Below are 25313 nucleotides of genomic sequence, written 5' to 3' on the forward strand. Positions count from 1 at the left end.
TGCCCAGGAGCAGTCCCCAGCAGAATCTGTAAATAGTCCCTGGCACCCAGGAGGGCACCAGGCAGGCTCTAGGTTGGCTTGGATTTTTTGGGGGGCCATAAACAGCCCAGGAATAGCCCACCAGCCTCCAGGGATAGCCCACCACCCTCCACCTCGTCCTTGTCCTTTCGTGCCTGAAAAATAAATAACTTGAGAGCTGCATGCATTAAAACCAAAATAAAATATTTCCAGGCTCAGCCAGAAACAAGTATTGATGTCTAAGAGGAGCGGACAGCTGATGGAAATACTGACACACTTAAGCACTTGGAGCTGTGAACCACATAGAAAGTGAATTTATTGCTGGGATGAGCCAAGCAGCTACAGAGATGAAGTATCTTATCCTTATAAGTGAATACATACAAAAGCATTTCAGCGTTGCTGGGCCAACTGCTCCTCATTGGGGAAGGTGTTTCCCAGCCAGTTGCTGCCTTTTTGCTGCTCTGAACAGCTTAAAAATGGTCTCTTTCTCTGTAGTATATTTGCTATTAACAGTGATGATGCTGCAAGTGCTGATCTCTATCACATGCGTCTCTTGGTGATTCTCAAGCCATTAGTGCTTTGGTTAAACTAATAATTGGTTGAATTTTAGTCATACCTTGGGAGCTCACAACCCAGATTGCCTCTTTCTCTGGAGCAACCCGTTAAAGCTGCGAATGTGTTAATCCCTCCTCTGCTGGCAAGCAGCAGAGTGGGCTCCTGTAATCCCTACATGAGTTAACTCCCTGGTAATTTATACCTGAGTGTCAGTCATGGTTTAACCCCAGATGGGAACTCAGCCCCACACTGCAGCTTACTCACCCCATCTCGGAGGGTGGAGGAGAGAATCAGAGGAGTAAAAGTGAGAAAACTTATGGGTTGAGATAAAGACATTTTAATAAGAGAAGCAAAGGCTGTACACACAAGCAAAGCAGAACAAGGGATTTTATTTCACCACTTCCCAAGGGCATCCCCAGGACAGCTGGGCTCCATCACACAGTGACTGGGGAAGACAAATGCCATCACTCCAGACAACTCCTCCTTCTTCTCCCAGTTTTATTGCAGATGTCATATGGTCTGGAATATTCCTTGGGTCAGCTGGGCTCAGCTGTCCTGGCTGTGTCCCCTCCCATTTTTTTATGGCTGGATAGTTGGCATCAGAGGGGGCAACTTCACGTCTCCTTCCTGTGTTGGTGTCTCTAGTTGAAAAGGTGTTGGAAACTTGCAGCTGGAAGGCAGGAAGGAGCTGCTGGATGCTGGCCACCCTGTGAGAGATGGGAGCTTTGGTTCTCTGCTTTAAACTCCTGCTGTTTTAAGCATGGAAATGAGACTGTCTCTGCTTTCAGATTTATCTGTGTACTTGAAGTCTATATAAGGAATGAGAGCAAAAATTGGTTCTCCAAGGTCACAGATGGGCAAAGTGCTTAAAAGCATTTGAGTGCCTATTTAAATACTTGTGGAGGTCTCCAGCTTGGGTCCTATTTATTTTTTAAGCCATAAGCATTTAAACAAAAGTTTGAAAAACAGTTTACAGAAGTGAGATTAAGACCATTAGTAGCATTCCCCTTTTAATTCACCACTATGTCTTTCCAGTATTATTCCCAGTCAGTAGGAAAAAAGTCACTAGAACCAAACTTTGCATCACAATATCTGCTGGAGACTGACTGGGGAGGCTGAGGGTAGAGGTGCCAAAATAAAGTTGTCAGAAACAAGAGATGCTGCTTCATTCCACAGAAGAAGCTTGAGACCCCAGTCCATCTGCTGAGTCTTACTTTCCTCTTCCTTCCAGCATTCCCTGTATACATTTTATAAAAATTCTTTGTTGCTTTGTCATTAACTGCGGTTCATTATGGTTTTCAAAAAAGAGGTATTTCCTTTCAAATGGCTAACTGGTACAGTTTGGCCTGTGCTTAGTCTGAGCTTGTTCCTGTTCAGTAGGTTTATAATACAAAACCCAAAATATACAAGTGTTGATCATTTGGCAAACAGCTTTGGTAGAACTGTGTTTGTGTGGAGGGGTTATACAGTTGTGTAGGGCTTGTTTTCCAGTAGATTAAATTAGCAAGAGGTTCCATCAGAGTTAGACCAGTAGTCAGTCTTGCAAGTGCAAAGCTGTCCACAGGGCTTTTAAATTTGAAGCCAAAGTTGGTACCAGTGAAAAAATCCTCATAGTTTAGAACAAGGAAGAAAAAACACTTGAATAGTTAAAACTAGAATATTTCTGAACCAGATCTTTCCCGAGGATATATCCCAGTTGGGAAGAGACCATGGGTGAACACTCAAATGTTGCAATGAGTGCTGGTCTGATAGCAAGGAAATGCTGGATGGAGCTCAGTCTTTTTTTTTTTATTTACTAAAAGTATATGCTTTCAGGGAAAATTTTTATTAAAAGGGAGAAAAACCCAACACCCTAAACCTTTGACTGCACGAACACCACAACATTCTGGCCAAACCATAAAATATTTGAGTTGGAATTGCTACCAGGGTATGAGGAAAGGCTCTTTGTAATCCCAATGAGTGTGGGCTTTGCCTCCTGCGAGACAGTACCTCCCATGAAATACCACCTTTTCAGGCTCCCAGAATCCTTTCTTTCTACCCTGCCAAGGCTTATTGACAGCAACATTTTTAGATTTTAAATCTTTGCATTTATACAAGAATAAAAACATGCATGACAAGAAGAGAAAAGCAATACATTTTTCTCTTACAGCCTGCTCCAACTCTTTCACCTCAAGGCAAAAGAGCAGCCTGGAGCCAATGCTACATCCTCAGGTATTTGGAGCTGCTGTACTTGCATTGGTTTCACAGTGTAGTCATAATATATGAATATGTCTTTGATTCTGCACTTCTGTTTCACAGAGAATAACTTCAGCAGGAAGCTAGTGGTGGTTTCATTTATTTTAGCTATTCCAACCTGCATCTTCTGTCCAGCCTTCTACCTGTTTCCTTTGGCCCACAGACGTTGCCTTTGGGTCACCCAGAGTCACTTACAAAATTTGGTTTATCCCCAGTTCTGCTCGTTATATCCTGTCCTTGCTGGGTCCTGTAGGGTTTGTGGACAGACTCACGGGAATAAACAAAGGGAGGTCCAGAAACTGAACTGTGAACTTGTCAGCTCACAGTTATTTCAGCCACATCACCCCTCACCCACAGCACTGAGTGTTGCAATGACCTTTCTAGAGGCCTGTGCTGTTTTTTGTGATGCACCTGGTGGGGTGCCCATGTTTTGGTTGCTACAGGGTCGAAGCCATCCTTGTAGATCAGCCAGAGACCTGACTGCCTTTGCACAGCTACCTGCCTGTGGCAGGCAAGGGAAAGGTCTGAGCACCTGGAAGCATCAGTAGAGCAAATATGAGATATGTTTCTTTTTTAAGCACCCTTTCTGTCTGTGACACCTGCTCTTATTTATTCATCTCCATTTCTTCTTCCCTTTGCAGAATACTTGAGGAGCGAGACCGCCTTTCTGGAAGAGTTGGTGTTTGGAAATGGAGATACCATTGAACTTTCCTGTAACACCCAAGGCTCTTCTGTGTCTGTTTTCTGGTTTAAAGATGGTATTGGAATTGCACCTACCAACAGAACTCATATTGGACAAAAACTGTTGAAGATAATCAATGTGTCATATGATGACTCGGGGCTGTACAGTTGCAAGCCAAGGCATTCCAATGAGGTCCTGGGAAACTTTACAGTCAGAGTTACAGGTATGTGCAGAAATACAGCTGTTTCAGTGATTTTCTTTCTTTTTTTTCTTTTTGCCCTTTCACATGTTCAGCACAACTGGTGGTTTGTGGTGTTTGTCTGTCCATGGAAGGTCTGTACCTCCCTGGTAACTCCTGACAGTGATTAGACTGGCAAAACAAACCAACTGAAGAATGCTTGCATGTCCATACCAAATGTTGAAGCTTGATGTTAATACTGAGAGAGACTTAGAAAGGATGCTAGTCAGATTAAACTTCAAATCACCCTTAACACTCAAATAGATGCAATGCTACCTTAGAAGTCTTTTGTGAGTGAGTGAACTGTGGGTGAGGGGGGTTAAATGACGCTTTCCGTTTTATGTGACAAATCAGTGGCAAAATTGCATGTGAAAGCTGGAGGTTCCTGAAGACTGTTTCTCTGTTGTAGCTGATAAATCTCTGCCCTCCATCACAGTTATCCCAAATTGCTAGCTTGTTTTAGAGGTAGCTTATCCATAAACTGTGTGTATCCAAAATATGTGCTTCATTGAAGTTACTTATTGGGATTCATACATTGCAAACAAGTGCTGTGTTAGCAAAGTACTTGCTGTCATTTGCTTGGCCATTTTTTTTGTGATGAGGACAATAGAGCAGAACAGCTAAAAGCTGTCCAACCCTGGATCACTAGACATAGAGTGCCAGAGAAATCTGTTGTTTCCAGATAGCTAACCACCAACACAAAGGTCATCTTCATGATTTCAGGCTGATGCATTGGTAGATGGATACTCGTCGCTGTGAGCAGATAGAAAACCTCCTCATCACAGATTAAAAACCTGCATTTTCTGGAGAATTGGACACTTGTGGATCTCAGGTTTTGAAAACTTTCATTTGCCCTTGTACTGTTGGAGATTTTCAACGATTCTTGAATAGTAGGTCCTTCCTCCAAAAGTTGAGTTCCCTCAAAAAGTAAGAGTCTCTGTCTGAAAACCAAACACAGAGATGTTTGTGATTGTGAATCACATCCACTCCATAAAGAGCTTTCTTGTGCCAGCAGTAGGATTTTGTGTGAGAGAGAACCATCATGAGAATAAAAGCTCGTTTCAGTAAGCCTTCAGCAACATCTGCTTTTTATTGAATGTTACTGGAGATTGCTGTGAATGCTTCAAGGTCATATCAATTAAATGGTTAAAGAAGTGTTTGGCCCTTGAAAGACTTTCTTTAACTAGGTACGATTATTGGACCTATCCAGCAAACCACAGGTTGTTAGAAATGTTACTCTCTCTTTTTTTTCTAAGTGACATGAAAATGCTTTTGAGTTCAAGGGGCAGCAGGGAGGCAGGAGAGGGCAGCTGGTTACATGCTCAAATGAAACAGCTGCCAGCCTCAAAAGTTTGTAAAGTGAGAAATTGTTTCTAATAGTGGAAGTACTGATAATCCTCTGCATTTAAAAAGTTTAAGCCCCTGTATTTTTCCTCTTTGCTAATAATAGCTAATAACAGCTTAAGAACTAGCGAGTAACCTGAACCTGCTTTCTGACAACATTATGAGTCTTTGATTCTATTAGCCCACTGTCATTACCACCAAAATGCTGGTAATGTGGGAGCCTCCTTTTTAGCTGTCAGCAGCACTTGTTTTTAAACTTTGAAGCCCTGCTTTACATGGCAATAGTGGTGCCTCTCATATACTCAGATATTTCTTCATAATTAGTATTGATTGCTTGGTGTGGCACTGCAGAGATGAGATTGTATTTGGAGATTTGTGGTTTGTGTCCCCAATTCTTAAAGGTAATGCCAGCAATTAGCTCCGGTATCTGGTCAGGTGTTTATGTGGATGTCTGATGTTTGGGGCTGGAGTTATTCTCTTAACTCTCTGTGTTAAACTGGTTTAAAGCTGTACTAACAAACTGGAATTGCTCTGATCTGTGTTCTTAAGTGAGCAAAACTAGGCTAGATGTATTTGGAATAGCTGATCCACACGTAAGTTCCATTTTGAGAGATGCTTCGAGGTCCTAGGAAGGATAGGATATTAGGATTTCATGATTTTCCTACACAGAGCCATGAGATTTGAGTCTGCAACAAACTGACAGTTCTGCAGAGACTCTCACTGTGCACAGGGGGATGTTTGATGTTGGAAGCAGAGCAAGTAGATGCTGGAGCTGGCATTCAAGGGCTGAGAACCAGGCTGATTAATAGCAGGATTTGATCTCTTTAAAATGCCTCACTTGACAGACAAGGGCTTGAGTGTTTGCTAGTTTACAAAAAGAAACATACTGTCCCCTTAAAACCTGAGCACTTGGAAAGGATCGCAAGTAGAGGCTGCATGCCCAAACTGATATCCAGCCCTGTTGGCAGAAGCTCCATTTCTGCAACCATTTCATGCACAGAACAGCCTTTGGATTTAGTGGCTGAGCAGCACCCCTGTATGAGCATGGACTGCAGGCTGCTACCAGCAAACACAGCTTTCAAAATACCCAAGGCTGAGCATTAAACAGGTAACTGAACAAATTAAACCCCTTTTCATTCATAATTAAAAGCCCTTTTGAGCAGTTCTTGCTGATGCTAATACTCAACAACTTCTGCAAAGGATTACTGCTTTAGTAAATGATAAACAGCTTATAATTTTTAGTCACCATTTGGAAAAGGTGATGTTTTAGTAACCTGAATGGGACAGTAGCTATAAACATGGGGTATTTGGTTTTAAAATCTAAGCTGCACTTCTCATCTTAAAAACAAGCAAGGTCAAAGACTTCCCTTGACCTTGTGAAAATGTTTTTGAATTAGTTTAAAAATTGATTCTACTCCTCTGGTCATGATGGATTCATTGGAAAGCAGAAGTAAACTATAATCGTGTGTTAATATATGGGTAACCAAATCTGAGAGAGCAGAACTGAGGAGGTGCTGATTTCTCTGTCGATGCTGGTGGGGATTTGGCTCAGTTTCTGCCTTCGCTGGGACTTGAGTAAACCTGCTGGATCAGCCAAAACACCTAAACATCCACTTTACTTTCAGCAAGCCCCATGGCATTTCCCTAGTTCTGCTGCCAGCAGGACCTCAGCTGTGGATTTGCAGTTAGATACATGCTTAAAGTCGTTCTTGAGGCTTTGCCAAAGAGAAGGTGTAAAGCATGATGAGCCCCTGCAGTCTACGGCAGGGAGATGTTTCCTGTGTTATTTGCTTCTGTGGATGGAGAAAAATACCTTGTCACCTTTCCTTCTTTTCCCCTCCTTTTATCCCCTCCCCACCTTTTTTCTTTTTCCATTTTTTACCTCCACTGTGCTGGTCAGAGAACAGCAGAAAACTCAAGTGCATCTTGAAATGAAGGATGTTCTGCCTGGCTTGATCTAAAGCAGTGCTTGACATTTCTGGCCACGTGTTGAACACTCATAATGTTTCCCATTTTCTAGTGTTTAAGGCCAAGTTCTTTTACCACTGTCTCAGAGCATAAAGGCTGCTGGGTTGATAGCATTTTGCCTTTCTTTAAAAGAGAAATTCGTGGAGATTATATAACATCAGTGATGCTAACTCTTTCAGACGCTGAACTGTACTAAACTAAACTGTGTAAACTAAATCAAACACTAAGCTGCTGTCTGATAATGGCATTTACATTTACAGTAGTCATCAGTACAGTACACCACTACAGTAGTAGGTGGGGGGAAGAGGGACTGAGCCTTCATTGTGGACAGCTTGGAGAAGGTGAAATGTTAGACTACATTAAAAGAAACAGTTCAGGATGTTTTGGAAAGATACAGATGGAAAATTCCCACCTGTTTACCTGTATTGAGTTACAGCCTTGAAGTGCCTCTGTGGGAGGAGTATAACCAAAGGGAACTGGTTCATGGAGTAGTCATCAAAATGTTGATGGAGAGAGAGGTTTGATTGCAGAAAGTTCAAAAGTTTTGGTCTTCATGGTTGAACAAGGAGTTAATGAAAGGAGATGTGGCAGGGGCATATTGAGTTAAAAGAAAAATGCAGGGAAAGTGAATTAGAGATGCTGACCAGTAGTTTTGAGACATGGTAAAATAAAAGGTCTTCAGAGTGAATGCTAGAGGGGGGAAAAAAAGCAGTCAGAGAGCTTGTTCTGCAAAAGAAACTTTCTTGTTTGGAATTTCTTTTGTATTTATGAGGAAGAGAGCATTTCACACAGCGAGAAGCATTTGACATGGGACCCCGTTTTCAGAGCACGGGCAAACTCATGACACCACTCTTCCAGTTCAGAATGCACCTGTCTAGTTTTGCCTGGCCCAGCAGCATCAGAGGGGTGGGCTGGTGGAGCTGCAAGGAAGGGTGAACCATCACTTGGATGTTCTCCCTTGCTGGAGCCCATGACACCAACAGCCTCATCCAGCATGGTGTCCCCACATACCATCGTCTTTCTGCCTCACTTCTTTCTCTGTCTCTTTCCAGATTCCCCTTCATCGGGTGATGATGAAGATGACGATGATGAGTCAGAAGATACAGGTAATTTGTTTTTCTGGGATACAGAGGCCTTTTCTTTGAAGAAGCTGTGGCTCCCAAGCAGTGCAGCTCATCTGGGTGTTCACGTAGTCGCACAGCAACTCTTTCATTGGGTTGAAATCAGTGACCTCAGGATGTAACCATGATGAAATTTACCTAAAAATTTAGAAACAGCTGCCAGAGTGATATTGCTGCTCTGGAATCCTACAGCAGCAGTACTGTATTTTGAAGACTTGATGCTGAGAATCTGAATTGATGGGTAGTCATAAGTTCTCCTTGTGTGCAAATCCAGACAAACCCACTTACTATATTTTTTTTTTTTTGCTACACTGATGTTACACCAGTTTTATTTCAAACCTTGACTGCGTTACCTTTAACTATTCTGATTCTGGTCCTTAACTGCATCTTGACAGGAGTCAGAGTATAAAATTTACTCTAGCCAAGGGCCAGATTTACTGATGCCATGAGTGGGAGCAACCTCTTTGGCTTTACTGGCTTTTTCTTTCACTCCTGTGAGGAAGAGAGTCCTGGGACAGAGCCCCTTGATGCTTTTACAGTGAATCTCTTTCAATCCCAGTGCTGCTTTCATTAAGTGCAATAGCATTAATCAGGCTTCAGAGGTGTAAGTGTTGTGTTTTATTCTGCTCTTTATACTTCTGCAAAGTGAGGTGCCCGTGTGTATGTGTTTTTAATAAATAAATGTCTTGCATTTGAACTCTTAATCAGCTATGTACTTTGGCAGGAGTTCAGCAGGACTGGAAAATCTCTCCTGGCCATAGCATTGAACATGCAGGACTCTTTCAAACAGGTCTCCTGCTATATTAAGTTCATACCACTGTGTGTGCAGTGTGTGGACAGTAATGGTGAATTACGGTGCCAGGAGACCCATCAGCAGCAATTAGTGGTTTTCTGATAGCTTCTAATTAGGGGCCAAATTCTGTCAGGTGACAGGCACCTTTGCAGAGGTGCTCAGGGCTCCTGGTGCCTGCTGAAGAATGGTCTGAAGAAAGGTCTGCTTTGGTCAGGATTTTTTCCTGCTGCAGAGCAGCTTCTGATGAGCACAACTAATCATTCTGTACATTTTTTTATGTGGTTTATAGACAACTCAATCTCTTAGCAACAGGTATCACAAAACATCAGCTGGCTTATGGTACAGAAAGACGTTTTTCTTCACTGAAAAGGAAAACACATGTTTCGCCACATGTATTTATAGCCTGTTTCCTGAGTCTTCTTGTCTTTGAGGCTGTCTCTGTTTTTAGACCTGAAGGTAATGGCTGGCTTTGCTTAAAGGTCTCGTTATAAAAAGTTGGATTCTCTTCTGCTTTAAAAATGGTTGATTAGCTTAATGTGTCAGTGCAGTGAAACCTCATGGCATTTCGTGGCATGGATCTGCATTATGTTGCTTTCTTTGATGTCAGGTCCTCCACTTAACCCTCAGAGGTCTTCTGAGCCTGGGGAGCTGTGTTGTTAACCCTGGTAGCACCACTGTCAGGACATCCCACTGGGAACAGGGGCTGAAGGACCATCCCAGGCAGGCAGACACAGTGCTATGTTCTGTGGACAGCCCAAAGACCCAGGTCCTCTATCTCCTGTGTCAAAAATGTGCCCTACTAATGGGGGGTGTGAGCTCCTGCTTGGGCATCAGACATTGCTGTGGTCAGTATTTAGAGGAGGAACGGCAATAAACACTTTCATGCAAAAGAAAAATACCATGGAATCATAGGATGGTTAGGGACCATTGGAAGGGACCTTAAAGGTATCTAGTCAGTATAACTGATAGTGTTTCATATTTAGGGGGAGGCAATCCATCCTGGTCTGGCTCACTGAGTGTTGCCATACTTCACATCACTGAACAAGATCCTTGTGTCCTGGCCCCTTGTGATGATAAGTTACTTTTCCGGCTTAATTGTGTTACTCAACAGAGTTTCTCATCCTCATATAGTGGAGAGTTTGGAAAGCTGATTCCAATAGCATCATGAGTTTGAAACCAATCTTGTTAATTTTAAGGGTTGGAAATACCGTGTGGAGTGCCCGGCTCTGCTCACTCTTCCTTAAGCTTCCCCCCTGAAGGGCAGTACAGAAATGGGGCATCCCTTAGGGATGGGCAGCAGAAAAGAATAAGGAGGAACTTCAGCAGCTTCAAATCAGCCCGTTTGTTGCAGCCTTGTCACAAACTGTGATCCGCCTTTGCAGAAAGAGGCTTTCTAATACCTCTGTTCTCTACAGCTGTTTTTCCTGGCCCTGAAACAAAAACAAAACTCCCTTTTCACACACTGCGCTTCTGCCCCAGTGCTCCCTACCCCTCTTGTATCTGTTTGTTTGGGGCCCCCGCTGCGCAGCCCCAGCACCTTCAAAGAGCCCCCATAATCTCCAATTAAATCTGGCTGTGTCCTCGGAGGCGTCAGCTGGGGAAATTACACAATTAGGGTTGATTCTGCCTGCCACAGAATTTGGTGGCAGCTCCTAATTGCTAAATGAGCGCTTGGCTGTATTAATTATTCCAAGTATTGCTCTCAGATTTTTTTTAATTGGTCATTCCAGTTGGATGGGTGGCCGGTGTCTTTGACGAATGAAGCGGACCGTCAGGCTTAGTGTTTGATGATGGGAAAGGGCCAGTGATAATGTTTGCGGGTCCCTTTTTTTTCTTCACACCTGCACATGCAGAATCGTTGCTGGTAATTAATTTAGAGAGAGCGAGTCTAGAAATTTTTCTTCTCTTTCATGCTTCCTCTTTTCCCGCTCCCAAAACTCTCTGGAGCTTTGCAAGCTTTGCTTGAAAAGAAGAGTTAGCAACATTTTAGGCCCCTTAAAAAGTGGTAATGAAAGGAGTTGGAGGGCAGAGCAAAGCAAAAGCAGGGATGTTTTGTTCACTGCTCCTGCAAGTGAGAACAAAGGCACTGTTTTCAATGTGTAGATGCTTTCTTCCAGTTCCAGTTTGACTTGAGAGCAATACCCTGTTTGAGTCTTGGCACAGTAATCCAGGGGTGCCCAGCCCTGGCAAGCCCTGAATCTCACAGAAGAGCACCCAAATGAGGGAAAGCACTCAGGGGAGAAGCCATGTCTAATTACAGGAGGCAGGAGTGAATCCTGCCTTTGCTCCATATGGAGAATATCCCCAGCTGGAAACTTTCCTGGGCTCCATCTTGCTTGCTCTGATGTCCGATAGCAAAATCCTCCTTGGCTTCAGTAACAACATTTGCAGCCAGTGGCTTGATGGATCTCCTGTGAGATTCAAACTCATCTTTTGAGTGAAAAAATGTGATGGAACGTCACCCTGCAGCACATGCAGATGTTGTGGAAAAGGGAAGAGCCCCAAAAAGCAAAAGGAGGAACCTGGTCCTGACTGGGTGATCGTGTGATGTAATTACACTTCAGTGCCTAGATGAGTGTCATTAGCACCATAAAATAGTATTTATTGTGGGCAGATATGTTAATCAAACAGCAAACAGCAGGTTATTTGGCCGCCCTCTGTGGTGGTGGCAAAAGGGGACTTTTCCATCCATGCCTGGCCTTTCTCATACCTCTCCCCTGTAGCCCTGTTGACCTCATGTAAAGTCCCAGAAAACAGGGTGCATTGCCAAAAGGAAGCATTTGGCCAGAAAATGGCCCAAGCTTCAGAAACCAAGGACCAGACATCTCCCAGCATGGTTTTTGGAGCTCTCTCATCTTCAGCCTTCTCAACACCACCCCAAGTGTCCTCTGCATTCACTCCCCCTGCTGCCTGGGGATTTTTGCCCAGCCTTGGCTTGGTTTCTGCCCTTCCTTCATGCTATAACATCCTTTTACCATCAAGATTTGTTCTTCCTTTAGCAGTTGCACCCACTCTTCTGGCATTTTTTAACACTTTAATTATTCCCCACTTTTTTTCCCAATATTAACACGTTAATATTCCCCACTTTTGTGCAGTTCTGCCATTTGGAATGATGTCTGTAGATGTAGATGGCTGCATGATGTCCCATTTTAGCTCACTTCATCGTGTAATATTTCAGGCCTCCTGGGTGTCCTATGTGTTCACAGCAAAGTTTGTAGCCGGGATTTTCCAGGACCATGGGAATTGCGGGGATTCCTCTTTTTGCTGTTGTTTGTGCCAGCTGTACCTCCTGCTGGATCTGGTGCCATCCTGGCAAGAAAAGGGCCTTAAGCAGTTTCGTTGTTTGAAAAATGAGGCGTACGCGGGATGGGTGAGCACAGATCCCTCTGATGCATGGGGCTGACTCTGATAAGCATCACAGCTTGTTGTGCAAGGCAGGCTGAGGGCAGATGCAAACCGTCAGTACTGGATTTCCCTCGCTGGGATGGCGTTACTGAGGCACCCTACATCCAGCCATCCCACTGCAGAGGTGGGAAAGCAGATGAGACATGAGAGCGATGTGCCCAGCAGAGCCATCTCGAGCACATGGAGGGGCCTCCTAGATGGAGCTCCTGACATCCAGTTCCTCGTGGACTTTGCAAGGAGAGGGGACCATGAGGAGAGTGTTGGCAGATGCTAAAAACCAGTGGGTACATGAATTGCCTTGGCTGAGCTGTATGGCCTTTCCTGCAATATCCTTGGAGCTGGAATGCAGCAGGGACCCTGCATGGGGGACACTGGAGACTTACACTAAGATGGGGGCAATCACTGACTTAGCTGGAATTGCAGTGGGATGGGTATCGTGGAGCCAAATGCATCAGGGCTAAGTACACCGAGGAGTGCAGGAGAAATGGAGCAGCTCCCATGCATCTCACAGGGACACAGCAAGAGGGAAAACTTTGTACACCCTTGTCATTAAGGGGAAGGGCATTACAGGGGCTTCAGAGTAGCCCTGAGATGGGGCTGTAATGCTGGGTGGTGTTTCTGAGCATTGTTGCCACTGCAGGAGAGGCCAGCAGCAATGCTTTCCCGACAGCTTCGGTGGCCATCGTGTTCTCCAAGGCAGTTATTGGAGGACCAGTGCCTTCAGTTTGTCTTGGCCAGAAGCACACATCTCTGCAACTGGTGCTCCATGTCTGTGAGTTTTTCCTACCCAGCTGGAGAAGATGCCATTTAGACTCCTTTCCGTTCTTGCTATTTTGCAGCCCAAACACTGCCCCCATCTCCCTTTGTCCTTGTTGTGGAGCACAGATCTGGGGGGCTGGATGTGGCCCTGGTGTGGCAAGGGAAACACAGCATGTGCAGTTCTGCAGTGTTTCCTTAAGCAGAAATGAAAGCTAGGGAGGCTTTTTTTAAAAACTTTTTCTTTCTTCCCAGTATAATGAGTTTGCCACTGCTGCTGCCTTAATTTGGAGTTAATATGTAATGTTTGTAACCTAGCCAAGGAACGTAGCTGTACTCGAGGCAGATTATAAAAAGTATCTCTTGCTAACACTGGTGTTTTAAAACTTATCCCTGTTCAAAGGTAACATGAATCTTTAAAACTAAAATCACTCGTACTTAAAGAACATAAACATGATAAACCAGTTTGGCACTGGCGTGTTTTTTTTCTTTCCTTCCCTTAAGGAGGCTACACTACATTTATACTCACTGAGGAGGAACATTTTCCAGTGCACTCAGCTCATACTTTTTCTCTGCTCCCTTGCTGGCCCATCAACATTCTTTTACAGTCCTAACATCTTTCTGCTGTTTATGCTTCTTGGCTACTAATGTCCCAAAGGTGCGTCTGTGTCTTTTTACACGCTGAGGCCAGATTCTCATCCTGATCTGGGATAACTCTACTTGTTGATTTAAAAGCAGCCACTTTGGATTTATACTGGCATTACCAAGACAAGAACCTGGTCATGAACCTTTCATCGCAAAACCGAAAGGCAAACACCCTGTCTATGTCTATGAGAGTCATTTAGCTGGAAAGCATTTCTGTGTCATTTATCTTAACTGCAGCAGGTAGCAATTTAACTGTCAATCTGCACATGCCAAAGACTCCTCAAATGCATCTGCTCACCAGCTGATATCCTCTGTGGCAGAAAGCGGCCTGTTCAGCTTGGATTTTCCTTTCTCAGGTGTCCCCTTCTGGACCCGGCCAGATAAGATGGAGAAGAAGCTGCTGGCAGTTCCTGCCGCCAACACCGTTCGCTTCCGATGTCCGGCGGGTGGAAACCCAACTCCTTCCATCTACTGGCTGAAAAACGGCAAGGAGTTCAAAGGGGAGCACAGGATTGGGGGCATTAAGGTAAGGTCTTGGTTTGGATCTCAGTTTTTGTTATTTCTATCAACTAGAAAATTGTATTGCACAGTGGTTAACATCAGTAGTTCTAAGAGGCCTGTCCTGACTGTGTAGAAATGAAGATGGTTCTTGCACTCTGAGGAATGGCTTGGCACCAAAGTGTTAAAAAGGACTGCTGTCCTTTGGGATCACAGGCTAATTCCCTCTGAGTTTGTCTATCGTGGTCTTTCAGGGAGTAGGTAAAAACAGGGCTGGGTTTATGGTTGTATTGTGAGCAGGGATGAAAAAGCAGGAGCAGAAACTTCTGTCCTAATTTCTGGAGATGAGCCCAGTGCATTGAGATGTGTTGGACCAAGCCATAGCTACTCCCAGCTGTCAAAGAAAACCTATTCAGTGTCCTTTGAAGGTATAGGAAGGAACTCACCAAAGAGCTGGATCATCATGCTGGTAGTCATTAACATTCTTGTGGTATAAATCACTGACCTTTGGTCAAGTGTTGGATTCCCTTGTAGCCAGAGTAATAGCATCTGCTCCTTGGCTGCTTTCTTCTCCCTGCTTCCTTTCTACCATGAGGTGTTCTGGAAAATGCTCTGTCTCGTGTTTACAGATAGAGCTTAGGGACACAAAACTCCACTGCAGTCAAATTATTTAATTAGCCAGAAGTCTCTGTGCTACTTTATCTGATGAATTATGGCAGGATTTTAAAAGGAAAATCAGCTTTTCTCAGATTTTGCTGCTGTTGTTTTTACTTTGTCCCCTTGAGGTCACAGTCAGACTCTTTTTTCTGCTTTTATTTGGGGACAGTTAAACTGGTGCAGCTGATCATAACAAAATCATTATAGCAGGAAGGACTCCTGAGCAGCAACTTTTGCCTGCACTCTGCCAGCCCTGACATATCCCTGGACTCTGCTGCTAAGGAGAGAAGGTGACTTGTAGGAAGGCACCTTCATCAGTACTCAGAATAGCTGTGTGCTGATGCCTGCCACATCCGTAGTATTTTGAAAGGGGACTGGGCATGCAAAGCATGCCATGCTCCAGAAACCAGAGAAGGATTCAAAAAAAGTCCTCCCTCCCCACAGTTTTGGGCTGTTTCTTTCCTGTTAGCTCAGACCTGTTCCTGAAAGAGCCTTTTGTGATTGCTTCAGTGAAGCCTTTAAAGCTCCTTCCTCAGTCCTGACCCTGCTCCTGCCTGGATGAGGCTAAGAACACGCTCAGGTTTGGATCTTCTGTAAAGCTGTGGAGGGAAAAGAAGTGGGGAGGCAGCTCCTGTGGGTAAACTGCTCTTCAGCAGATGACATTCACAAAGCACAAGCATCTTTTACTAATTGCAGGCTGTAAGGATCATCATGAAGTGTTTTTCAGGCTTGCGTGCGCCATTCCAACAGCTTTTTACTAAACTGTGTCACATCAGCTGCAATAAATTATGCCTGCAGAAAAAAAAATCTGAAGCTGAAAGCAATTCCCCTACCCACTTCCAGTAGTTTTAATCTATCTTTGAGTTTAAATTGACACGTTTCATCCTCTGAAACATGGTAGTGAGTCTTTGGCATCGCTGTGCTTTGTTTCTCTAGGGGCACCTTCCAGCAACAAGTCAATGCTTAAAAGAGCTATTGAAGGCAATGTCAGGACAATTACAGGAATATTGGTTTCAGCTCTCTATCTGTCTAGATATAGTTCTTTGTCCCCTTCTTGATATAAAGACATCTTTCTCTGTAATTTTGCTTCCTTTATTTGCTTGGTTTTGGTCATGAGCCACAGTTAGATGTAAGTAATCTAGTGTAAATTTCATCCAGTATAAATATACTGATAGATATCAGCTGAGATTTGAACCAGAAAAGGAGATTGAAAACCTGCTCGATATCTCATGTATTTAAGATTTAAATTCCCTGTTACAACTTAACTTCATAACAGGATTAGGCAGCTTGAAAAGAATGGGCAAGATCCAGATCTGGCAGAGTTTGGTTGGCTTATTTCATCTTGAGATCTGGTCTTAACCCAGAAATCCTTGAGCTGGGAATGTTCTCATTTGTTTTCAGTGTGTGAAAGAGTTTAAATGTTGATTGTGAGAAGTCTGTTGTCAGCAAATGAAAGCTGACCTCTCTTCCACATCTGCCCCTTGCACATGGCATTTAGACCCATGTGACTGCACGGTGTAAAGCCTGCAAGAGAGAAGGGTGAGTGTTGAAAACATGATGGGCAGGCTAACCTGGTTTTGTTACAGTTCATCCTTAACTGGTAAAGAAAAGAAATTCATATGACTTATCATATGAAATTTCCCAAAGAGCATTAATGGTTAAATCCGTGTTGGAATCTCTAATATCGTAAGCCTGTGTGTGTTAAATGACCCTAGAAGGAAGGATTGAGGGGGAGGGGAGATGGAGGATTATCCCTTCCCAAGACCATTGCACCGACTTGCATACCAGTCTGGCAAACACGAGGTTCCAAGTGTGTCTGCAAATGTTTGTTTTACAAAGAGCCAAGAATGACAACACCAAATAAACCAGAGGGATTTCCAGTATCTCACCCACTTGATTTATGCCTGCACTAAGCCACTTCATGTTTCTAGTGTTTCATCGAGTGCAGTGATTATCGTAACTTGGGAGCATCCTTTTTTATTATTTTTTTCCAAAGGTTTTCAAAACTAAAAACTTCTTCTAAAGTTTCCAAACGAGTTCTGCCCCATGAGTCTGTGCCCCCAGGTTCTTCCCTGTTCAAAGTTCCCATCACAAACCTGATGAAGAGAAGTTCTTTGAAAGTGTCATAAAAGTGTCTTTGAAAGTGCATCCTTAGTAAAACACCTATTTTGGACCTGGTTTTAGAATGTACGTCAGACTAGGGAGTCATCCATGTGTCTGGAGCCCTATTTCCTTGGAGGAGCTCCTAGGGGTTCCAGATGCAAATGTTTTGCAATGCTGAAAAGTGGATTTGAAGAAGCCTTTAGACACAACTATGAGACAAGCCAGTATGGAAATGAGCCACTGAGCAGCCACAAATTTGCATTGAAACTTCCGTGACAGTCTGGTATGTTCAGCTCTGGGCCCGGGGTCCAGGCTCTCTGTAATTGCCACACAGTTACAGAGATGCAGCAAGGGGGATGTTGCTTTACAAAAGGTGAGATGTTGATTCTGCTCCTTCATTGAGCTCCTCCATTTGTGCTGTCCTTGGTGGACAGAGGTGTGGGCAGAGGTGCAGTCAGAGCTGACCAGACATCTGCCACAGCCAAGATGTCTGTACAAAATGTTTGGTCACAGCCTCCTGTTACCCACACTCTAAAATGAAAGGAAATGCCATATTCGACTGTCTCTGAAAAATGGGGTGCTCAGCACTGCTGTTTTCAGGGCTGCAGAGGTCTACAAATGGTTAAAATTACTTTTGCTTGCTTATCTTGCAACTAAGCTGTCTAGTCCTATGGTTTTAAACCTTCTTTTTGCAAAGTTCTGGCTTTGATTGCAACTTGGCCCTTTTACGGAAAGCATGTGGATGCAATTTATGTGTAGCAAAAGAGGTTAAATGACTTCATATTTGAGTTCACCTGCTGCAGCAAGAAATCTCCAGGAGCAATTATACCCTTGTTTTTTCTATCAGGCCTTGACATTGTATAGTGCAGCATTGTTGTTAATCTTCTGCTTCTGTGTCCTTGGGGTCACCTTCAAAATGTTTAATAAAGTTCAATGTTCTGCGTTGGGCAGCAGAAGGCATCAAATTAATATCCAGAGATTTGGAGAGCTTTTATATGCTATGCACCCTGAAGTCATCTTTGTTACTGTTGGTTGCTTTCTGTATTTATTCAAGATTTGCTTTCCATATCCGTTATTTCCTTTATGATCACTAGAAACAAACGTTCTAGCTGAGATCACAGGGCAACAGGTCAGGGTGGAGACATGGGCTGTGCTTCCCCTTCTGCTACTGAACCACCATCAGCTCTGGACATCAGCCACATCCAGAAAACCAACTAGTATAAAACTTGGTGCCAAAATAGAAGGGCTGACCAAGTATCCTAGGGACCACATTTGAGGCTGGACGTGTTTTTTAGAGGGAATTTAGGGGACTAACTCAGCTGGAGAAAGCTGTTTCTGTTCAGACACATGCCATAACCTGCTGCCCCTATGGCGCACACATTTTAAAATACAGATCAGAATTATCTTGTGTGATGCCTTTTGAAGTCGTTACTCTAGTGAGAGGTGCCACATTCAGTTGTCAGCTGTCTTCGTTATTGTGATTATTGTGGAAACATCGAGAAGTCCCTGCTAAAATCTCAGTGTGTTACATTGTGTTGCATCATTTTTGCATTGGTCTTAATGCCTTTTCTCATTAAGACTTTGATGACCCTTGTAACAGTTCCTTGTGATGTTCAGGCCTGCTCTGGGGTCCAAGTGTGTGGAAGCTCACTGATTGTTCATTTGGTCTGAAGGGTCTGGTGATGATGGTGCTCGACCACGAGCTTGATTTCTTGACCACAGGTTTGATTTCTTCTTCTAGTTGCGACACCAGCAGTGGAGCCTGGTGATGGAGAGTGTTGTGCCATCAGATCGAGGGAATTACACCTGTGTCGTGGAGAACAAATATGGCAACATTAGGCACACGTACCAGCTTGATGTATTAGGTGAGATTTCGCTGTTTTCCCTCAACAGCTGGTCTGTGGCGATGTTGAATAGCTGCATGATAGGATATGGGAAGCAGGAGCTTGGTTTCTTTCCCAAAGTGTTGGATCATGTGTCTTCTAAAACCAACAACAAGCTTCTTTTTGGCCAACGATTCAGGCTCACATCTGTGATCAGTAAATTACTTAGTGGGTCTGCAGAGGGGCCAGAGAAGGAATGGCAGGGCTGATATGCCTCCTCCCTTCCCAGGTGGTTCTTCCCTGTCTGGCTTGAGAAGCACTGTGTAGAGCAGTGATCAGGAGACCCGTGGGGGACAAACCTGCTTTGTACATTTTGCCCTAAAAAGCCAGAATATGAAGGTTTCAGAGGAGAATATGTCCTGGGGAAAAAAAAAGGCAAGTAAACTAGGATTTTTCCTCTTTTCTGTTTTTCAGAAAGGTCACCCCACCGGCCAATCCTGCAAGCAGGGCTCCCTGCCAACCAGACCGTGGTGGTAGGGAGCAATGTGGAGTTTCACTGCAAGGTCTACAGCGATGCCCAGCCTCACATCCAGTGGCTGAAACACGTGGAAGTCAATGGCAGCAAATATGGACCCGATGGGACCCCGTATGTCACAGTGCTGAAGGTTGGTACATGCTCCTTCTCACCCTCAGGGCAGTCCTTCTGTAAGCCTGCCCAGTGGAATACTCTGCTTTTTGGAGGGGATATGGCAAAAATGTCCTAAAACTGATGTTCCAAACTCTTCTGTTTGCCAGAGATAACACTACTACTGTGGTGGCACAGATAAGCGAAGTTGTAAGAGCTGAGGCAATTTTAAGAAATGCAGCATAATGAAAGAGCTGTCAGATTGCGTTTGACCTAAAATTGTAAAAATGCCGTTTTTTTTTTTTTTACAGCTTCAATAGAGGTATTTTCAGGGTTTATTAAAATAAAAGTCTCCCAACTAAAACACATTCTTCCTTTTCCAAGTAAGCGCAGTGTAGCATGCACGTACCAAATAATGCTCAACTACCAGCACCTGAGAGCCAACATAATCTTGTTCCAGACACTAAATTTGTGAACATTGCTATTATCAATGCTCAGGAAAGACTTTTTTTTAATTGAGCAAAAGGTACATAGTAAGATTTAACTTCACTAAAATGCTTTCTTGAAAGGGAACTTCTGGATTACAGCCAGAACAAAGCTAAAGGGTTTGGTTCCCCTCAACCAGTATAAATATAAGAGTAGGGAATAGGGAGTGAAGAGCACATTGGATTTCTAAAATCCTTAAAAAAAAAAAAAAAAGTTAAAGACATCATGTGATGATGTTTATTAAAATATATAGGGCCAAATGGAGTTTTTCTGGCTCTGCAGTTAGTGCTGAAAGCAGAATTTGTATCTGCAGCTTCAAGCTGAGGCTGTCCTGTGTGTGGACATTCCCTGTGCACATCCTGCTGTACACACCCTTCTTCTCCTTGTATGAAGTTTAAAAAAAAAACCAACCACTTATCAGACAGTACAGTTACAAAACTCTAACGCAGCCAGATACATTATAATAAAAGCCAGAGACCCTGAAAATAATTACGCAGATTGAAATAACAGATTGGTTGGAAGAAATGGTTGGAGACAGTTCTTCAGGACTGGCAACATGTGCTTCTTGCAAGTTGAGAAAACTTTATTTCTCGCCACCTCTCCAAATGTGTTTGAATTATGCATATTTGAATTTCCCCCTGGTTTCACAGCCCAGTACCAAGCTCTGAATAGCTGGTTGTGTCACATGCTATCTCGTATAGTCTCCGAGCTCCATGTGTGGTCCCCGTGGGATAAAGTGCTACCTCTTGGAAGTTTGCAGAGCCGCTGCGAACAGTGCCTTGTGTCACAAGCACAAGCCCCCATTTTGCCACGGCAAAGAACATATAAATAGTCCATATAAATAGTGATTTAAAATTAAGTTGGAGCGGCACCGGGGTGGGTAGGTAATTAGAATTGCCAAATACGTTCTCTTCTGTGGACGGCAAAGGCTTCGCATTCCTCGAAGGGGAGCACAGGCAGGCATTTGAAAGCACGAGTTTTGTTTGGTTTTATGTTTTTTGCTGAATAGGACCAGCACACGTCTATTTACTACTTCTGGTTGATCAGGAATGCTTTGAATTGTATTAATGCCGGCATCAGCGCTGGGGCACGGAGCATTTCCATTTTGGGATGCATCTTTTGTGCGCCAGTACTGGGCCTCCACAGAGCTGTGTCAGGCCCAGCTTTACAGGGATTTTTTTTTTTTTTTTTAAATGTGATGTGCTTGTTTTTTATAAATAAAGATCTGATAAAATGATCTTGCTGTCATCTCAGCGCCAGTCCATTGGCTTTATGGACTTGTTTCCCTCAAGCCATGCAGTGCTGCTGCCTTGCCCCAGCATCCTGGCTGGAGCAGGGTGCTGTTAACAGCCCTCCCTTTGGAACAGGCTCTCTCCTGCCCCATGCTGTGCTGCCTGCAGGGAGATAAGGCTTTTTTTTATCAGCCTGCCCTTCCTTCCTGCTTTCAGGAGTTTTTGTGGCGTGTAGGAGCTGCTATGGGGCAGTTTAAGTATGGGAGATATCCCAGTCTCCATCGCAGCAAGGGAGACAGAGAGGTGCCCAGCACATGAAATTCTCCCCCCCTACATCTAAAGGGGTGAAGGAGGTGTCAAACCCCACCTAAGTCCAGATGGATAAGTTGAATGCTGTACTTTCAAACCATTTTTTAAACAGCCTGACAAAACCAAGCCATCACCTGCATCAGTTCCTGAAAGCCTGGGCTAATTTGTGATCAAAGAAAACCCCTTTTTCTTTGCAGAAGAGCGCTAAATGCATTCCAGTTACAGAAGGGGGCTGGCAACACTGTGCCCAAGCTTTGTCAAAGGCTAAATTGTACATTCTGCATTGAAACATGCCCGGTTTAATTATAAACAAGGCAGCAACAGCAGGCAGGCACGTTTCCCCACTAGTCAGGGCAGACAGACTTGCACGTAAGCCTTAGGGATGAGATCAGGTCAAAACTGGTAGTGTTTGTCATCAGACATGGGCACTGGGGCTCCTCTCTGGTGCCTGCTCTGGGTTCAGTTCCTAATAAACTATCAGAGCTGGCTGCCCCGAGGATTTTAATGAGCTTCAAGTCACATTGGCAGGATCAGGCTTGGAAATGGAAGGCATCAAGACTGGGCTGGAGAGTGTAAGGCTGAAACAGAAAAGAGAATTGCTTTATTTTCATTTCCAGAACTGAAGCTTCTTCTGAGGCCACTTAAAACAATTATGCATTTTCAGCCAAAATAAAAGCAACTGTTTAGTGTTTAGGGAAAAAGCTGATGTGCTGTTGTGGCAGCACAGAAGAAGAGAAATAAACGCCGTGCTTAAAAGTCTGAAGTTTGTTTGATTTATATACACCACTTTATTTAGTAAAGAAGAGGCTCCTATAAGCAGTGGAAAAAATTACAGCTAATTTCTGAAAGGCAAAGTCAGCAACGAGTTTCAGACTGCCGCTGCTTATATTTTGTTTCCAAATTCTATTTTGGAATCTGATAATTGAAACATTATTTGCTGAGCCGGGTTGCAAACACAAATCTCTGCTTAAGCCCTTTCTCTGGTGCTCCTGTCTGCAGAGTTATTGAGAAACTATAGAGCCTTTGACTGCTGTCAGATGGAGAAGGGGCAAACTGGTCTGTTTTAAAAAAGAAATCGCATGTGTGAAGGGAAGGGAGCTCACCTGCACATGGTTTGGGGGCCAAAGGCAACTTCTCTTCAGCCCTCAGGCCCTGGGTTAGGAGGTGTCTCACCACAGGGTGAGCTGGGGATGTCACCACAGCCATGCACAGTCAATCCTAGCTGATGTAGGTGCGATGGAGCTATTGTTTGGTTTACTGAAGTTCAGGTTTCTGTCTATTCCTGCAGTCTTGGATCAGTAAAAACGCTGAAGCCGATGCTAACCTAAATCTGTTCAATGTGACAGAACAAGATGAAGGAGAATATCTGTGTAGAGCCAACAATTTCGTAGGCATAGCCGAAAAGCCATTTTGGCTCCACATTCGCAAACCAAAACCAGGTAAACCACAGACTCTGTCCCAAGGCCCTGGCAACTGCAAGAATGAGCTATAACATTTTTAAGAATCTAGTGATTAAAATTACTATTCATTTTGTATTATACCCTGTCAACTGATGCTGAATGGCTTTATCTTATTTTCTTGCTAATTTTTTTTTTTTAACAAGACTGTAATGCCTATACAGCAATTGCCATGGAAAAATTCCCACAATAAAATGACTGTCAAATTTTGCTATCAACTTTTCATACTTTTATTCCTTTCCCTTCCTTACAATTGAGTGCTGATAACAGAATTGTGTGTTAATGACCTGTGACGTTCAAAGCACTGGAAAACCAAACTTTTTTGAGTTTTTCACCTATAAAACTGATTTAATCAGTTCTGTCCCTTGGAGAAGTAATGGCGAAATAAATATTAACATTGGCTCATCCAAGCAAACATGTTAACTGGAGAGGAGAAGCTCCTGGGCTCTGGGGTTTGACTCCAGCCTACAGCATTTGACTGCTGTGTTGTTCAGTGCCACTTCAGGAAAGTTCCTTACAGGCACTGGTTATCAGCCAGATTTCTACTGCAGTGTCAAGGTCTGTGTAATCAATATATGGCTTTGAGATATCCACTGAAGAAATTCTAAAAAATTCTAGAGTTCTATGTTTTTCAATGAACTCATGAACCATAATGTTTGTATATTCCTCTGATCAGCACTTGAGTCCTTCCCCACTACATCTCCCCTCCTTTCCCCTTTCTTTCTGTCTTTCCTCATTTCCCACCTGTCTTTCCCCACCCCTGTACTCACCTCACTAACCCAAAGTCAGTCATATTGTGGGGGCAATTTTTCATTTGGATGCTTTTGCTTGCATGCTTCTTTAGTGGGACAGAGTAAGAACCTGGTGAAGGGAACTTTTTTTTTGCTTTTGACTACAGGTTGCAGAGGGGAATGAATAAATAAATGTGGAAGATGGGCCATTGGAAAATAAAAAAAAGAACCACCATAATCTGCTTTTGAAATTTGCCTGTGGTGTCCTCACACTTGCTGGGAATGTGGCTTATTCTCTGTTTTCCCTCTTTCTATATGTGTGTGTTTTTTTTCCCCGTAGACGGCAGGTGTTAACACAACGGATAAGGAGCTAGAGATTCTGTACTTGCGAAATGTTACTTTTGAGGATGCTGGGGAATATACTTGTCTCGCAGGGAATTCTATTGGGTTCTCACATCACTCTGCTTGGCTGACGGTGCTACCAGGTATTTCCTTCTGTGCTGGCCTCTCCTTCCCTCTCCAGGATGCCTCGATGTTTTGCTTTAGAAATGCCAAGTTCCCGCACACCGCCCCTTGCTTGGAGCAGGGGTGTTTTCCAGGCAGGCTTCTTCTCTGGGATTTGCTGCAGACCCCTGTTGCATACTTGCAGCTGACTCTTTTTGCATTGCATCTCAAAATTTAAATGATTGCAGTAATGATGTAAAATACACAGAATCTTTTAAAAAATCTAATAACAGAGAGGTACTCACAGCCTCTTTGTTAGGACTGTTAAGCACCAAAATAAGGAGCTTTGTCTTCTTACACTGGCAGTGGAAGAAGAAAACCACCCCATCAGATGATCCAGGGCACCAAAATTGGACATGAACTGTAGATCATCTTATGAAGGATCCTTTCTCTCTGGCCTCATATCTTAACCTAAAATTAGATGCATAAGTGTCTGGTGTGAGTACACCCTTCCCTGCCTGTAGCATTATTTCCACTTCACGGATGAGCAGGCCAAGATAGCGATCTCAAACAGAAGGTCAAGGAGAGTCGTCTGTAGGCAGAGCACAGGAGTCCTGGCTCCCAGGGGCATTGCATGCTGCCTGCTCCAGCTGGGATCGATGAAAGCTGCAGTGGGCTTGAAACCCGAGGCCAGAGTGACCTCAATTTTGTGGTCCTTTCATGTGCAAAGCTCTTTTTGACAATGAAGCCAGCACAGAATGTGCAACAGAGAGATCTGCTCTGCAAAAAGGGGGAATGAGGCTGTGCTGCACCTTCACCTGCTGAATCAGCCTCTGGCTCCAGGGCAGGCTTGACCATGGTCCAGGGAAGTACCAGCAATATTCATATTGAATCTCGTCTGTGCTGTGCCTTGCAGACAGTGCAGAAGCAAACCTTGAGTATATTCAATACACCCTTACTGAAAAGGCACCCAAAATCCTAAAGAGCCCACTTTGATTCACCCAGTCATAGACCACATTTGGGTCCATCTCACAACACATCCATCTCAGGATGTGTTTAGGAACCGGAAACTTTGGCATTTCTAATCTCGACTTTTATCTGTGCAGGTGATTTGGATGTAATCACTTATTGGGGCTTAAGAAGGTCTCCTCCATGCCCAACCCTGCTGCCAGTGGGATCTGCTGATCT

General features: G+C 43.8%; 1 protein-coding gene across 6 annotated transcripts in view; it reads left to right on the forward strand.

The window, feature by feature from the left end:
* The window catches only part of FGFR3 (fibroblast growth factor receptor 3), a 55221-nt gene that overhangs the window by 17594 nt on the left and 12314 nt on the right, over window positions 1–25313 (forward strand). For 3 of the 6 annotated variants that reach the window (XM_048303991.1, XM_048303992.1, XM_048303993.1), the window contains exons 2-7: window positions 3450–3713; window positions 8093–8146; window positions 14117–14286; window positions 18760–18883; window positions 19316–19506; window positions 22782–22932. In XM_048303991.1, coding sequence (XP_048159948.1) covers window positions 3450–3713; window positions 8093–8146; window positions 14117–14286; window positions 18760–18883; window positions 19316–19506; window positions 22782–22932 — 954 coding nt within the window. Of the gene's footprint in view, window positions 1–3449; window positions 3714–8092; window positions 8147–14116; window positions 14287–18759; window positions 18884–19315; window positions 19507–22781; window positions 22933–24021; window positions 24167–25313 lie in introns of all 6 variants that reach the window. The other 3 variants (XM_048303995.1, XM_048303994.1, XM_048303996.1) reach the window with 1 other exon arrangement.

The sequence above is a fragment of the Corvus hawaiiensis genome, chromosome 5, assembly GCF_020740725.1.
Source record: "Corvus hawaiiensis isolate bCorHaw1 chromosome 5, bCorHaw1.pri.cur, whole genome shotgun sequence".
In the NCBI taxonomy this organism is placed as follows: Eukaryota; Metazoa; Chordata; class Aves; order Passeriformes; family Corvidae; genus Corvus; species Corvus hawaiiensis.